We start from the raw sequence: 16921 nt of genomic DNA on the forward strand, positions 1-16921 counted from the left end.
GGATACAAGTTAGCAGTCTGCAACCCGGAAGAGGGCCCTCATGAGAACCCAACCATTCTGGCACTCTGATCTTGGACTTCCAGCCCCCAAAACCGTGAGAAGTACGTTTCTGTTGTTTATAAGCCCCCCAGTCTGTGGTATTTTGTTACAGAAGCCTGAATGGCTAATAACTTATGCTAGACTATTTCTAAGAAATAGTATTTGCAAAAAACTGCACATCTCAAGGCAAGAACCAGACAGCCAAGATGCAGATAAATGCACCCAACAAAATAAAAGTATAATTGTAAAAACAACTACGCTTCAGAACACCAATTGCTGTCTTCTTTTTCATAGTAGAGATAAACAACTTCTTCATAACTAGTGTATAGTAAAGAAACTCCAATAAAGCAAAACCTTAGGGAAAGGAAGCAGTCAACTGGTTTCCCTTTCCAAGGGATAGGAGAGAGTTGACTAAAAGATAAGAAGCTTCAAGGCTTAATGGCTCTTATATCCATACTGATCCAAAGACAAAATACTAAGTACACTCAAGATAATGTAGTCAAAGCGATTAAATGTCCCATAATCTACCAAAGAATAAAATCATTTGACTTGGGATTTTATTTTGTCTTTAATGTTTCTCTGATCACTTAACAAGCAACTAAGAGGACTTGTGAGACTGAAGGAGGAGAGATTCTCACCCCACCCTTCCCCATCTCCAGCCAAATCTACAATCTTGGACACCAGGCGACAAATGAAGGTCCTGAGGTTTGGTGAAGAGGGCTCTGATTCTGGGTGAGAAGGAAAGGATCAGAGAGCCAAGGCAAAAAGATCCTGGACCACTAAACCCAAAACCAGGAAGAACCATTTTCAGTCTCTAAAACCAAACTCGGAACTTCCCTGACGGTCCAGTGGATAAGATCCACGGTCCCAATGCAGGGGGCCCGGGTTCAATCCCTGGTCAGGGAACTAGATCCCACATGCTGCAACTAAGAGCCCATATGCCGTAACTAAAGATCCCCCACACAACAACAAAGATCCTGCACGTGGCAACGATCCCACGTGTCGCAACTAAGACCCAGCACAGCCAGCTAAATAAATAAACAAACAAACAAACTCAAGTAAGCTAGCTCCATGACTAATTTTTAGCCAGAACTTCCGATTTAGAGCAGCGATCAGCATACCATGGCCTATGGGTCAAATCCATTCGATGTTTGTAAATAAAGTTGTGCTGGAACACAGACTCACTCATTTATTTACATGTTGTCTATGGCTGCTCTCACACTACAATGGCAAAAGTGAGTAGCTGCAACAAAAACCACGTGACCCAAAAGGAAAAAGATATTTACTATCTCATCCTTTACAGAAAAGGTTTGCTGACCACTAATTTAGAAGAAAGAAAAGAACACCTAGCTATTACTTTTTTGAAGGGCATTCAGAAGAGTAGGGTGCTTATAGTTTAGTTCAGCAATCAAAGGAGTCCATCTTCGGGAATTCCCTGGCGGTCCAGTGGTTAGGACTCTACGCCTTCACTGCCGAGGGCCCAGGTTCAATCCCTGGTCAGGGAACTAAGATCCCACAAGCCACGTGGCACGGCCAAAGAGTCCATCTCTGATATCCTTTCCTCTAATTTCTAAAAGATGCTTTTTGCCATCGTGATGCAGGGATCATTTGTGAGGCATCTATGATATGGCAGCTCAAGGGACTAATAATCACTATCCATTCCTGTTAAGTTTTTCAAGCTTACTGTCAGACAAACACCAGGCAGACTTATAATGGTTCTTATTCCTTGCTTTCTTGCAGTAAACAGCCCAAGGCTATCTGATAGGATATACTGTTTATTATATTTAGGACATAAACATTTTGATGTGCCAGAATCTTTTAGGGAGCAAATGACTATCTTTTAACTATAGAATGATAAATAAGGATTTCTCCTGATCAGACCAAGTACCCTGAAATATAAGTGTATCTAAAATGCATGCCTCGGGACTTCTCTGGTGGCACAGTGGTTAAGAATCTGCCTGCCAGGGGCTTCCCTGGTGGCGCAGTGGTTGAGAGTCCGCCTGCCGATGCAGGGGACACGGGTTCGTGCCCCGGTCTGGGAAGATCCCACATGCCGCGGAGCGGCTGGGCCCGTGAGCCATGGCCGCTGAGCCTGCGCGTCCGGAGCCTGTCCTCCGCAACGGGAGAGGCCACAACAGTGAGAGGCCCACGTAACGCATTAAAAAAAAAAAAAAAAAAAAAAAAAAGAATCTGCCTGCCAATGCAGGGAACACGGGTTCGAGTCCTGGTCCAGGAAGATCCCACACGCCGCAGAACAACTAAGCCCATGTGCCACAACTACTGAGCCTGAGCTCTAGAGAGCCCACAAGCCACAACTACTGAGCCCACATGCCACAACTACTGAAGCCTGCGAGCCTAGAGCCCTTGCTCCACAACAAGAGAAGCCACCGCAATGAGAAGCCCATGCACCGCAACGAAGAGTAGCCCCTGCTCGACACAACTAGAGAAAGCCCACGTGCAGCAACGAAGACCCAACGCAGCCAAATAAATAAATAAATTTATTTTTTTAAAAATGCATGCATGCCTCCCAAACCAGATATCAGTTCTGTCAATGGCTGGTGAAGGAGATCAGAGCTGAGATAGCTTTGCATAAGATATTATCTGTCTAGGTTGCTCCTAAAGAGAAAGCAATGGGAATAAACAAGAGGAAACTCATCCAAAGATGCCATGAAAAGCAGGATGCTATGTTAGTGAACTGCTCTGGACAGATGAGACAAGGCCTACCTGAAGTCTGCACTGAGGGGCAATCCGATAAATTCTAACTCTTAAAGAGTGAGTACTCACTGGAATTGAAGTCTTAACCTCAACTTTAATGTCAATGAAAAATTCCTTTCTCAGACAATGGGGGAGGAGGGAATCAGCTAGCCAAAGAGAAACAAACACTAAGCCAGGGAGATGAACTTTCTCAAATCCTCCACGTCAGGGAAAAAAGAGGCTAGGAATCACTATAAAGTCTACTAGAAAGGGGGAAACATTCATTCGTTTTTCAATGAGTATTTATCCAGCACCTACGTACCAGGCACTGAGGTTAGAGGTACTAAACAAAACAGACAAAAACCCTTGTCCTCATGGAGCTTACTTACATTCCAGTGGGGGTGTGGCATAAAATATGGTGCACATTATATGGTGTTAAGTGCTCAGAAGAAAGACAGTGAACCACAGGGAGTGTCGGGGTGGGGGGGTGGCCATATAAGGCTACACTGCGGAGGTGGCATTTGAGTGTTTCTGGGCTAGCGTGCTTTGGAGTACACCCGACGGACTAGAACAGAGGTTTAGCCCAAGAAATCAAATTGTTTATACTCATGGAATATCCATGTGAGTTATGAGCTTGCAGTTGTGACTGTCACACTGTTCTTCAGAGACAGTAACATAACCTGTTCTCTATGGGGACAAAGTTCAAGAAAAGAAAGTACACAGCATACATTTTTCCCAGTTAGATAAAAGCACACTTTCAAGAAAATCCCTCTTTGAAATGTTCCCAAAATAACAAAGGACTAAAAAAGTATAAACTCACAAGGACAAAAAAATAGAAAAAACAAGGACAGACAAGAGATGTCAACAAATAAGCAGATAAAGTAAAAAAAAAAAAAAAAAGTGAGGACCTTATACAGCAGAGAATTTTTTTGTGGGGGATACCATCTTAAGAGAGTACATGGCAGGATATAAGGAAAGACAAACTTACAGCAAGGCAGTACTGACAAACATCTCAAACTAGATCAAAATTCTGCAGGAAAAATGTAGAGCCTACCCTGGAAAGAACAGAAAGGAAACCCTACAGGAGGACTTTTTTTTTAATGGGTCACTGCTACACAGGTAAGCAAGAGCCCTGCAGCCTTAGGGGACTGCCAGTCTTGGTGTTAATTTGACAATGGAAGAAAGTAGCAAAGAGACTAAATCAGCTGCCAGAACTAGACTTACTTCAAAGAAAAGGGTAAATTTAAACTAAAAGCTCCTTACCTCTATACCTGTTGGCCACCAAAAGCTTAAGCTAAAAACAAAAATTACTGTAGTAAAACTGGTTTTATCTGGGTCCCCACTGGAGAAAGGGGATAAGGATTGGGACACCTCCTCTCTCTTTCTCATCCATAAATTTCAAAAACAGAGAAAGAACTGAGAATTGAGCATAAGCATCCTCCAAAATATAACCAGTGAAGCAGGAAATATGACTTTTCCAACAGGTCTCAAAACTTAAGACATCTAGGTGTTGCAAAATCTTCCCTGAGATAGCATAACACCTAACAAATAGCAAAAACTCTTTCCATTCTTGAAAAATCAGGAGTACCCTATTTTTCTATCATTCATTCCTCCTTTCTATAGAAGCCAACTATTTCCTCCAAATGCGCAATGCAAATAAAAAGAACAATGCAAAGAAATTCTATTTAAAAGGTAGGGAAAGTAACACTTTCCTATTTGTTACACTTTTACAACATCTGCACTTACTTTAACAGACTGTTGTAAAAATAAAATAGAATGTGTATCAAAGTTGCTCGGTATTTTTAAAATCAAGTTCAAAAGAACTAAACATCTCCACGTTTCAAGAGTTCACCGAAGATTTTATTAAAGTTTCACATTTGCTTACTTATTTTCTGCCCTCCATAAAATTATTGGAAAATACTTAAAAATTAAAGATAGAAATACTAGAGAGCAGAAACTAATACAAACACAAAGGTAAGAGTAACAAGATTTCTTATAAATATCATCCCAAATTTTTTTATTACTGATAACAATCTTAAAAGTACAAGCTAGACAGTTCTCTCGTTTCTTAACTTAAAAACAAAAAACTATAGGGAATGCACTAGTTTCGTCTTTATGGATATTCTTCAACAGTTAAAAAAATTTATCTTAGTAACACATAGTATATATAGATATATGTCTTACCTATTAAAGATTTGATATTTTCTAAGATTAAATCACTAGTAGTATTTCCAGATAAATCTTGCCCCAATTCAGCAATCAGCTTGGCATAACCTTCATTTTCTTCTCTTAACAGATTAAATTTTTGCTGCTTATAACTGAAATTAAACATCATAAAGCAGATAAAATTAATTTCAATTAACAAGCTTGCATAAGAGTATTGTATTCTTCTCACTGAATTTTCTTACTCTCATATAAAACAATCATAAGAACAGTTGTTGAAAGTTTACCTCTTTGTCTATCTTTTAGGATAGAAAATAACAGTGATTCTTAAGGGACACCCCAATGTTAATTACACAAGGAAAGGATATCGCTAATAACATAACACTATTTCCATCATTGACAAGAATATACCTTAAAGCCACAGTTGTAAATTATTTTATTGGTAGTAATAAAAGCATTGAATATTATTTTAACTTCTAACACGGAAAAAAATTAACATTGGTTTCACACAGGTAAAGTTCACTGCTGACTGAATAACCATAGGCTACTCTTAAAAGGAAAAAACACAAGACACATGCTAACAGCAACAACAACAAAAATCTTCAAAACGCCTTTAGAAACTTCTAGTATTCAACATGAGAACTAAAAAGCATGCTCAGGTACTTGATCTGCAACATAAAAATACATGTACTTACAAGAGTTTTGTCTTGATTTTAACTGACTTTTGATTGAATTGCTGTGATTGTTTGATAAGCCCTAATGATTCCAATGTTTCTGGATCCAAGCGTTCCTTAAGAACTGTGTCTGAAACTAAATGCTGTATTAAAAAATATCAAAGGCCATTTTACTCCTCAGCATTCCAACTATGCATTCACAATATTAAAACATATTCAAAATTATTTTCCCAAATAAGAATATTAAAATCACCTTATATATATACATCAACAACTTTATAAAAAGGCTTGGAACTTCAATCTAACAAAAATGATGACTTTCCAAGTACTGAAACATACAGCTTTTTAAAACTTCACTAAAAATTATATGCCATGCTGTACACAACCTACAAATGACAAGAACTACAGATGTAATTCTGATTAAAATTGAGTCTGTCAACTGAATTTTCTTTAAGATAATGCAGCATTTCAGCCTTCTTTGGTTTCTACTGTTTAAGTCAAATTCTATTGTCTGTCCTCGCAGCAAAGACAAGGACATTCTTCCAGGTCTGAGTAATGGCATTCCGCCTTGGTTTTAAATTTATGAACATAAAATGGTTTGCTAGACAATGATTATGATGAGCTCTAGAATTAATTATTTTTAAACTACCTCCATTCTTTTTCTCCTTGCCTAACAGTTTATGAAAAATTGTTCAGTTTAAAAGCTGTCCATATCATTTCTAGTCACTTGATAGATGCTTACCTTTTCCTTAGTTAGGAACTTACTAGGTCAGGAATATCACCAAAGGTTTTCTATGCATAGATAGTTTAAGTGATATGGTACCATGCCTATTTCATAGAAAAAAATTAGCATGTCTAATTTTACAAAGCATTCCATTTCAAAACCCAAATCTCACCTTATAATGAATAGTCAACTGAATGTCAATACCCTCCTCCATTAACATGATTATCTGTGATTATAATCATTCCACATAAAATTTAGAAATGGAAAGTATTTTTTAAAACTTACCAAACATGTTAATACCAATTGTGTAAAATAGTCTCTCTTGCTTTTTTCTTCTAAACAATTTGTCTCAATATCTATAATGATGAAGAAAAAGAAAGATGAAAGTTTGATTTTTCTAGACTCCACAGCTATAATAAGATACCTGTTTTCTTTAAAACTAGCTAAATTTAAAACTCCTCATTCTGAATTTGGGGAAAAAATTTAAACCGTGGTAAGCATAAGCAGTCCTTCATGTGCATATGAATACGTAAAGATTTATAAATTTTATAAATTATTATTATATTCTAAATTATAAATACTTATAATTTATAAATACTTATTAAAAACTTATATAAAAACTTATATAAATACTTATAATTTCTCCTGATACTGAAAAACTGACCTTGTGACCAATGGCATATCCATAAAATGGTAAGTTGATTATGGAGCTATGTGCTAAGGCACTGCAAGCAACAAAGCTTCCAAAAAATACTGTTTTCAAAAATGGAAACATTAGGGAATTCCCTGGCGGTCCAGTGGTTAGGACTTGGTGCTTTCACTGCCAAGGGCCAGGGTTCAATCCCTAGTTGGGGAACTAAGATCCCACAAGCCACGCAGAACGGCCAAAAAAAAGGGAAACATTCAAGCAAAGTTTAAACAACCACATGTCAGAGATGCTAAGGTAAAAAGCTGAACTGGGTGACAACGAAGATCTCTTCTAATACTAAAGATCCTATTACTCATGAAGATCAAACCCTCGACTTTGGCCACCTTGGTACCATGTTCTAACCAAGCTACTTGGTCACCAACTCTATGAAAACTGTATTAAAAGGCATTTTTAACATCCTATTTTGAATTACAATTCTAGTCAGCAAACAAAACTTCACTCAAGATTTTCATTTTCTTCCTACTGAAATATTTTTTTTAAAAAACTGAGACCTCCTTGAGTTTCAGTACATTATTCAAAAAATTTGTCAAACAATTTTCTGATCTAAAGTATAGCATCAAAAACTTCAACCAGGATTAGCAGGATTACAAAATTGATCTCAGGATTATTGTTTTAACTGATTACACACCATTACCTTATTTTTAAAGTCAATTCATATTTAGAATGTGCTATAGAAAACGGCACCAATTTTAGTGATGTAATAAAAATTGCCCTCTAAAAGTTCTAGGGCTCCCCCAGACAGACATCCTACAACTGCTTTGCTTCAGTTTACTTTCTACTGCCATCACTAAGAATCAAAAGAGAAGAGGACCTATCATTAAACACATCCATATTTTCCCGGGCCTTCTCCACTTTTCCTTCTTGGACAGTGCCATCTCCCAATATTCTGGCAACTACAGCTAAGCACACAGTCAGCTCAAGCATATTAAGGGAATTTCAGGGTGTAATTTATACAATGTAAATTGCAGTACAATCTCAATCTATCAATAAGACTTTTAATCTGTGTGTATCTCAACAATCCCTTCCAGGGACTCCTAGTTGTCTCCTCATTATCTAGTCTTCTGGTCCCTCCTCAGCCTAGAACTTCAAGGATACTGATCTTGAGGGGTCAGGACTAAAGTGGGCCTATTCTTTTAACCAATATCCATCTACCCTCAAAGGCCCTACAGTCCCTAAGATCTACCTCCAAAGTCCCCAAGATGAGAGCATTTGGGTAGCAGGTTCATCCTCTTCAAGTAAAGTCTACTCTCCTCTCAGCCATCGGACCTGATTAACTCTCTGGGTTCTGACCATATTAGGAAATGCTTAATGGGACCTTAGTAAATTTCTTGGCTAAACTATCTCAATAATCAATATAGGACTCTACTATTCCAATTATGCTTTCCCTGTTTTCTTTATTCTTTTTGTTCTAACTTACGAAATCATTCATTATTCATTCATTATTTCTGACTCCTCAACCCCAAATCAGCACCTAATAAGTTTTCTTTAATTTCCCTCTGATTTTCCTAAAAAGCCCTCAGCCATTTCCATCTCTAGGCCCAGTATCACCAACCACCTAACCCAGCTCAGAGGTCCCATCAGTGCATCAAGTCACATCAGACTCTCCTTTCGGGTTAATATAGTTCTCAGGCCCCCTCACCCTTACATGATTAATCTTTTAAAGGAAATTGTTATCTTAACCAGGAAAGTACAGCACTGATTTCTCTTATAACTGTTAAAATATTAGAAAGATAACATGATACACTAGAAAGATCATGGACTCTAGAACCAAAAAAACCCAGGTTCAAACCCTGCCTTATACTAGTTGTGTGGCCTTGAAAAATCACTTTTCTGAGCTTCGATTTTCTGATCCATGTATCTACTTTACAGAAACTGCTGTGAGGATTTAAATGAAATTAAATGCTTAACATACAGAAGGTGCTCCAAAATGGCACCTACATTATTATTACTGTGATCATCATTATAATTATCATCATCATTATTAGAGGTAGCTCGCGTTCTCACTCCTATTCCCCTACCTTGGTCTGGGGTCACCCTTGGATCATTTTTTTTCTGCCAAGGGTGGGGGTACGTGAGTGAGGGGGCAGGTGAGGGAAATTCTCTTTCCAAGTTTGCTGTCCTAATCCTGCTTGTAAAAATGGACTGGATAGGCTAAAAGAAATTTCCCAAGAGCAACCAAACGTCATCTTCATGAATTCATGTTACTAGTAAAAAGCAATGACTTGTAATAATAATTCATATTATATAACTAAATAACTATGAAGGGAAAATATATCCTAATAAAATAAGTCAATATAAAAAAAGAAATTACTAGAACTTACTAGTAAGCTGATAATTGATGATTACCCAAAGAAAGATATAAAATGTACTCCTGACACTATCAATGAATAACAGCTTCCACACAATGGTACCTACAAATCACTCTTTAAGTCTTACAGATTTATAGTAAAAACAATTTTCTAAATTGAAACCTGTCTTGTGTTATATTTATTAGTAACATAATATCTTTAGTGCCTGCTCTAAAAATTAAGCTTAAAAGGTTTTTGTTGTTGGCATAAATCAATCAATCCAATAGACAGCATGAACAAATACTTTATCATCTAAACCAGGATAGTTTTAAGATTGAAAGAAGGCACAATTAATAATTACGCCAGGAGAACAAAACAAAAAGGGGACATACGGTCACCAGTCAATGGTCTTTTCATTTATCACTCACGGTCCACACACATTTTGACCTATTCCCAACCTTACTGTTGTTATAAAATCTTAAACGTCCTGAAGGATCAAGGACCAGACATTTAGATTTGTTGCAGTCAAATTTGGGATTCTCAGTAAGACATTTAAGTAACCTATCTAATTCTAAGAGTTAAGATTAATGAGCTAAAGTAATTCATTCCAACTTGACAAAGCCTCAGAGGATAAGTCATATTTTAAAGCGAATATTATAATGTTTGGTAATGTTTTCTAACAGGTCAAAGTTACAGAAAGCATAAGACTGATGAGGAAAACTGTGCTCAAAGATACTTTAATTCAGATTTAAAATCAGAGAAATAAATTTGTAATATACATTATTTTTTAAATCCATGCCTCCCATGGAGGGACACTACCTTTTGTTCTAAGTCAAAGAAATATTCCTTTCTTATCTTGCATGAATTCTTATTTATTCTGGACAAATAGAGAAGCTGCTATTTCCAAAGTTGGTTTCTCATCCTCAAAACAAAAGTACTTTTGATTACTTTGGCTCTTCTTGCTCTCTCTAAAATTAAGAAGAATCAAAAGAGTACAATAGTAAAGTAAATACCTCTTGAGTATCCTGAGATTCTGACATTCATTGATAATCTGCACTGAATAATATTAATTATGTGGTTACTAAAATCTGAATAATTCAGACTAACTTATCTTCAGAAAACCTGGCCTTTTTACTTGAAATGACTTAATTTAGCTCAATTTTATATAAAGATACATTCTGAAAAACTCAAACTATTTGAATTATAAACTAAAACTATTTAAAGCTAGCTTATAAATAGTAATTAAACTCACATTTGACTTATAAATATATATATTCTAGATTTGTAGAAAATTTGTAAAATCCGTAGTTTGAAAGAAAGCATTTTATTTAACACAGTACATTAATTTACCAAACAACACTTTTTACAGGTGAAATAAAGGCTTATTAATACCTACCTAATACACAGAATACGTCGGCAAGAATGGATGGCATATCCTCACGAAATTCCTAATTTTAAAAAATACAATTATTCATAGTAAATACTAGAATAGCACACTAGCAATTATTATGGTTTCAGAAAAACACTCTTCAGTAAAACTTAAAAACAAAACCCTAATACCACTATGTTGACAAATAAAAGTTTTCAAGTTTCATAATATAGAGAAAATTAAGAGGGAGATAATGGTTGGAAAAAATGTTTAAATGTCTACCATGAAATAACTTGAGTTTAAAAAAAAAAAAAAAAGAAACTTAAAACAAGCACCTCAGGAAATAATAAAGAACACAAATGAGTAACATTTTTCCAGTGAAGTTTCATGTCAGAAACCACTGGAATTTGGAGTACCTTACACCTACCTAAAGCAAGACTGTTAAATATGGTACATTTTTCATCTAAAACTTTAAATGTTGCGCTCATGCCTGAGTCAACACTGATCTATGCAAAGATCATAGTATTATCAGAACAAAAATCTAAAAAATGCAATAATAATTACAAGCTGTTGTCTCATAACTCAAGATTCTCTGAAGATGAAAATAATTACCAAAAATCTATCTTTATTTTATTTACGCACTGATGTTTGCAGCCTTTGGAGAAACTGACCCGAAACTCTCCCCTCGTTTCTGGAAGAATACTTCAGCACTTATCCTAGATTTGTCTCCTGACTTCCCACTCCCACACCCAATTTTAGAGCCATTTTCCATTAGTAAGGATCATAGTTCAATTATTGCAATTAGTTTGCTGGCACTATAGCAACCCTAAAATTAGCCTACTTTCAGAGAGTAAAGGAAAGAAATATAATTCTAAAGAAAAAACTGGTAGCTGTAAGAGACAGACAAGATATGTTTCTGTGGCTAAGATATGGGACAGTGCAATATAGGACTATGAGAATCTAGCCACGACAAAGAATCCAGCTGCAGAAGTATATATATCACTAAGGACTCAAAGAAAGAGAAGCTAAGTAAGAACAAAACACACATTAAGTTCATTTGGACTATTCATTTTCAATAAATGGGAAAAGTATTAGAATCCAATTCCATTAACACACTAAACCCTATACTGATTTCCAATTTACAGAATGAAATAACCTTAATTGCCAATCAGACGTTAGTCTCTTCTTAAGGGCTATGAAATTTGGCTATGTCTACTTGAATACAAGTGCTCCCAAACGGTAGAGCAAGACAAGAGTTTTCAAACATGGAATATTAGTTGTTGAAGAAATAGACTACTCCAACACAAGCTAATCAGATAGAGACAGTTGAGAGGTAAAGGAGAAACTCATATTGAACCTCTACTGTTCAAATACATCTCAACATGAGGGGGGGAAAAATCACAACTACTAAACATAGAAAGTCCTTAAGACCATCCTCGGGAAAGCACAAAAATCATACAAAGAAGAAGGCTACAGAAGCTTAAAGCAGCACAGGGGAAATTCATACTGACATCAAGAAACTCCAGGTACCACCTCAATAATACTTATTATGAAAGCTGTTCTCAACTGGGCAGATAATTCTATTTATACAAGTGTAAAACCCAGCCTAATAATAATAGAATAATACACCACTTGTAATAAAATGAAACTTAACTCCTGCTTTACAATAAACACCCTTACAATTTGAGAGTTCATCTTTCAATTCAAATACCAAACAACCATGGAAAGTATCTGGTCTGAATCTAACTTAAATTTTCTAATAAATAAAAGAGTGAAACAGAATATCGACTTAAAGGTTAGGGAAAAATCTAGTTATTATTTTCTAAAGCAAACAACAAACAACAGGAAAATTAGCGTTAAGCAAACATTAGAATCACACAACCTCAATTTAAAATAATTTAATCCTCAATTTTTTAAATACATTTAATTTCTAAACATAACCACAAACAAAAGAAAATGCCTTGTTATGCTATACTGGGAGAACAGTCTAACCAAATTATTTTTTTATAGGAGCTTTTTTTTTTTTGTCCTCCCAGCTTACGTAATATTTCCTGCTCTACTCACAACCAGAGAAAAAGATTAAAATACCTATATTTCTGTCTAGCAACAATGGCTTACCAATATTATCTTAAAACATTCACTACTATAATTTTGAATAAAATGAAACACAAGTTATACACTTCAGGGATCCTTGCATCAAAGGCAAAAAGAAATATGTAAAAATTATCAAATTTAAAAAACATATATATACTTACACTAATGTCATTAAGAACATTAGATGCCTGTTCATGCTTTAGATTTCCTTTAATGACATGGCATGATAACTCATAAAGAGCTTGCTGGAAATCTGTCAAACATAAAACAAAGAATATAATGACACAGTCTCTTGAACATGAAAGGTAGACTCTCTAGGGGAAGATCTACGTATTTCCTACTTCTCGGAATTATTATAAACATCAATAATGATTAAGAAAACTATACTTCTAATGCTTTTCTCTAGCAGATTTTTTCCTTTTATTTTCACAAAAACACAATACTTAGAGTAGAAAAAAGTTAACCTTGACTCCACTACTATAACATAACTACTGCTTGAGCACTTCCTTCCAATCTTTTTCTATATGTCTACATATTTTACATACTTGCATTCATAGTTTACATCATTTGGTATTCTGATTACCTGACAAACATTTCTAAAAGCATTTTCTCGTGCTACCAAAGTCTACGAAATTATTTTTAATGTGTGCATAGAACTCTAGCAAGTGAATATAAACCATTCTTCTCGCCAGGAGATTCACAGATTTTTCTAACTATATTCAGATTATAGTCAATTCAATCGCAGGGCTACACTGACAACAGATAAGGAATAGCAGTAAATATAAAATTTAATTTTACCCATATCCTGTCAGAGAAATTTCTCCCCAAAATCTCATTTTCTCCTCTATTTCCATCAGAATTCAAACTAAAATACGTTCAGCCCTCTGTATCCATAGGTTCTGCATCCACAGATATGGAGGGCTGACTTTAGTCACTGTACAATGCCATTTTATATAAGGGACTTGAGGATCCTCAGATTTTGGTATCAGAGGGGGCTCCTGGAACCAATCCCCTGCAGATACTAAGGGATGATCGTAGTTACATATGTACATACACACATAAAACATCAGTCCTATGAGAATTGTCAACCACATGTACAGTAGTCTCATTCACTATTAATCAGCATAGCCCCCCTTTCCTGGAGAAGGAATTTGAGGAGGGGGGAGGAGTTAATGGTCAGGTGAACACCTCCTTTCAGCCACCTTTTTCTTTAGTCCCATACACTAAAATCTTTATCTCCTTCCTCTCATTAAAAGTAGGAAAACAAGTAGCTCTAAAAACATTAATGTAAAATAAAGTCAATTTATAATCCACTTTTGAAATAAATCAAAAAATCTTTCAGGGCAATATAACAAGTTAAGAAATCAAATATTTGGGAGTTCCCTGGTGTTCTAGTGGTTAGGATTCGGTGATTTCACTGCTGTGGCCGGGGTTCAATCCCTGGTCGGGGAACTGAGATCCCAATAAGCTGTGCAGCGCGGCCAAAAAATAAAAATTTAAAAGAGAAATCAAATATTTAAAAATCTTCTCCTTTGGTCTACTACTAGCCACAAAAAAGGAACATAACAGAAGTCAAAACATTTATCAATCCCCCTTTAAACAATGAAAATAGTATTTTACAATGAAGTAAAGTTGTCCATTAAATTACTCACAAAAGAAATATAGCCAGATTATCCCAATTCCTTATGAAGAATCCATTAAATATATTCTACCTTTTTCACAAATATGCCTTCATTATGCTTATAGTAAACTATATAAAAACTAAAATGCAAAGGAAAAATTTCTGTTAGTATGGTAGGAATATGAGGTCAATTTCATGCTTTCAATTTCCATTAATAAAATGCTTTTATAACGAATAATAGCCATTTGAAGTTATCTAGATAACTAAGATTTTTTAAAAAGCAATCACTCTTAGAAGCACAAAACAGCTGAGCATCATAAACTAAATTCCTGTAAGAATATGGGCTCACAGGGGCTGAGGGAATTCTAATCTTGATCAAAGGAGATTAAAGTAGAGAACAAATGGCCCAGGTCATCTCGCTGACACTAAGTGACATAAAAACAATCACAATGTAATCCACAAAGTAGCAAAGACAGTCCCCAATTCAAATGTTATTTAAATGCCCATTTAAGTGGCTAGCCCTGCAAAATCCACAAAGCCCTGCAAAATCTACACTAAAGCTGAAAGCCCTGCAAAAAAGCCCTGCAAAATCTACACTAAAGCTGAAAAACTTTACATTTACAATGGGGAGGAAAACTTACAACCCTTATAATTACACAGAAAAGAATAAATGCTAATGTTTCAGAAAAAGCAGCTTTAAGAACAGCCACAAGTAAAAGGGACTTCTAGACATTCTTTGTGGAATTTGAACATTTTAGACACTAGTTCTTGGTTATGTCGAATATCACTAAGACTACTCATGTTTATCAGCCATCCTTACAACGTTATTTTATGGGGGTGTGGGGAAGAGACTTATAAAAAGAACAAGGAGAAGCAGCGTGTGCAAGGGAAACTGCCTGCCTGAAATGAAATCAGTTTGAGGGAGAGGCAGAAAGGGAAAAAAGGGCACAAGGAACACCACCCATACTCAATCCTGAGATAGACGAAGGAAATTCTGAAGAAACAACATTCAGTTCCCTGCATGGACTACCCACTGGGGCCCTCAGACCAAAGCTTGATTGTTGGCAGATATCATCCAAAGAGTGTTATGCACTGAGGAAGTAGGCAAGGGCTCATATTAAGGTAATATTTAATTTTTGATAAAAGTAAACTTATCTACAGAAAATTATCTAATTTTTTTATTTAAAAATAGAATATTGACTATAAATTATTTTTCCAGATTTGAAAAAAAATGTTATGGGTTCTATCCCCAATGAAAGCTACACATGAAAATGCTTTAAACTTACTGGGCATTACTGCTTTTGTTTTTGCCCCTCCTTTTCTAAATCCATATACCTAATTTTATTTATTTTTTTTGCGTTATGCGGGACTCTCACTGTTGCAGCCTCTCCCGTTGCAGAGCACAGGCTCCGGACGCGCAGGCTCAGCAGCCATGGCTCATGGGCCCAGCCGCTCCGCGGCATGTGGGATCTTCCCAGACCGGGGCACGAACCCGTGTCCCCTGCATCGGCAGGCGGACTCTCAACCACTGCGCCACCAGGGAAGCCCCATATACCTAATTTTAAATTAATGAAAGTTAAATAGCAAGTCCTTTAAAATTAACATAACTAAAAATTTACACCCTGTTTAATAACATTTTACTTAATATACCATATTTGTGATATGCAGTAGTAAACAACTCCATTCCTTTTAATGTTTTCCATGACACTACCTTTAACAAGATCCCCAGATACCACCTAAACATAACCAGCTTTAGTAAAAACACTGAACCTCAGTTTCTGGAAATTTCCTAGTGCCAAAAAGATCAGAATAGGTTTTTTTTTCCGTGCTAGCCCTTCTCTTCTGTTTATGATTGATACCTAGCCTGTATAAGTTTTACTACAGCTAGCCACTGCTGAAATGTAGGTAAATATACCATGTTACAATTATAAAAGCCAAGCAACATTATATGACTATTATGCAGGTCAAAAGACAACCATATAAAGAGATATATAGTCTTACTATAACTATAGTTTTAATCTCAATTCTAATATATTCATAGAAAAGCTTTATATAATGTGAATATCTTAGACCTTTTGCTTTTATTCATAAAATTTAATGGAAAACAGGATATTTAATAATTTTGACCAAGCCAAAAATAATAGCTATGATACTTTATTTATTTATTTATTTATTTATTTATTTTTTGGGCTGCGTTGAGTCTTTGTTGCAGCGCGCAGGCTTTCTCTAGTTGTGGCGAGAGGGGGCTACTCTTCATGGGGGTGCACGGGCTTCTCATTGTGGTGGCTTCTCTTGTTGCAGAGCACGGGCTCTAGGCATGCAGGCTTTAGTAGCTACAGCAAGCAGGCTCAGTAGTTGCAGCACACGGGCCCTAGATTGCGCAGGCTTCAGTAGTGGCACATGGGCTCAGTAGCTGTGGTGCACGGGTGGTAGGGTGCGCGGGCTTCAGTAGTTGTGGCTCGCGGGCTCTAGAGTGCAGGCTCAGTAGTTGTGGCACACGGGCTTAGTTGCTCCATGGCATGTGGGATCTTCCCGGACCAGGGATC

At 36.2% G+C, this 16921-nt stretch overlaps 1 protein-coding gene across 2 annotated transcripts in view; it reads right to left on the reverse strand.

The window, feature by feature from the left end:
• Positions 1 to 16921, reverse strand: part of THOC2 (THO complex subunit 2) — a 95391-nt gene that overhangs the window by 64047 nt on the left and 14423 nt on the right. For both annotated transcript variants that reach the window (XM_065900326.1, XM_065900325.1), the window contains exons 3-7: positions 12916 to 13007; positions 10688 to 10739; positions 6580 to 6650; positions 5592 to 5713; positions 4918 to 5051 (exon numbers count right to left, since the gene is read on the reverse strand). In XM_065900326.1, the coding sequence (XP_065756398.1) occupies positions 4918 to 5051; positions 5592 to 5713; positions 6580 to 6650; positions 10688 to 10739; positions 12916 to 13007 (471 nt within the window). The remainder of the gene's footprint in view (positions 1 to 4917; positions 5052 to 5591; positions 5714 to 6579; positions 6651 to 10687; positions 10740 to 12915; positions 13008 to 16921) is intronic.

Source organism: Phocoena phocoena, chromosome X (genome assembly GCF_963924675.1).
Source record: "Phocoena phocoena chromosome X, mPhoPho1.1, whole genome shotgun sequence".
Taxonomy (NCBI): Eukaryota; Metazoa; Chordata; class Mammalia; order Artiodactyla; family Phocoenidae; genus Phocoena; species Phocoena phocoena.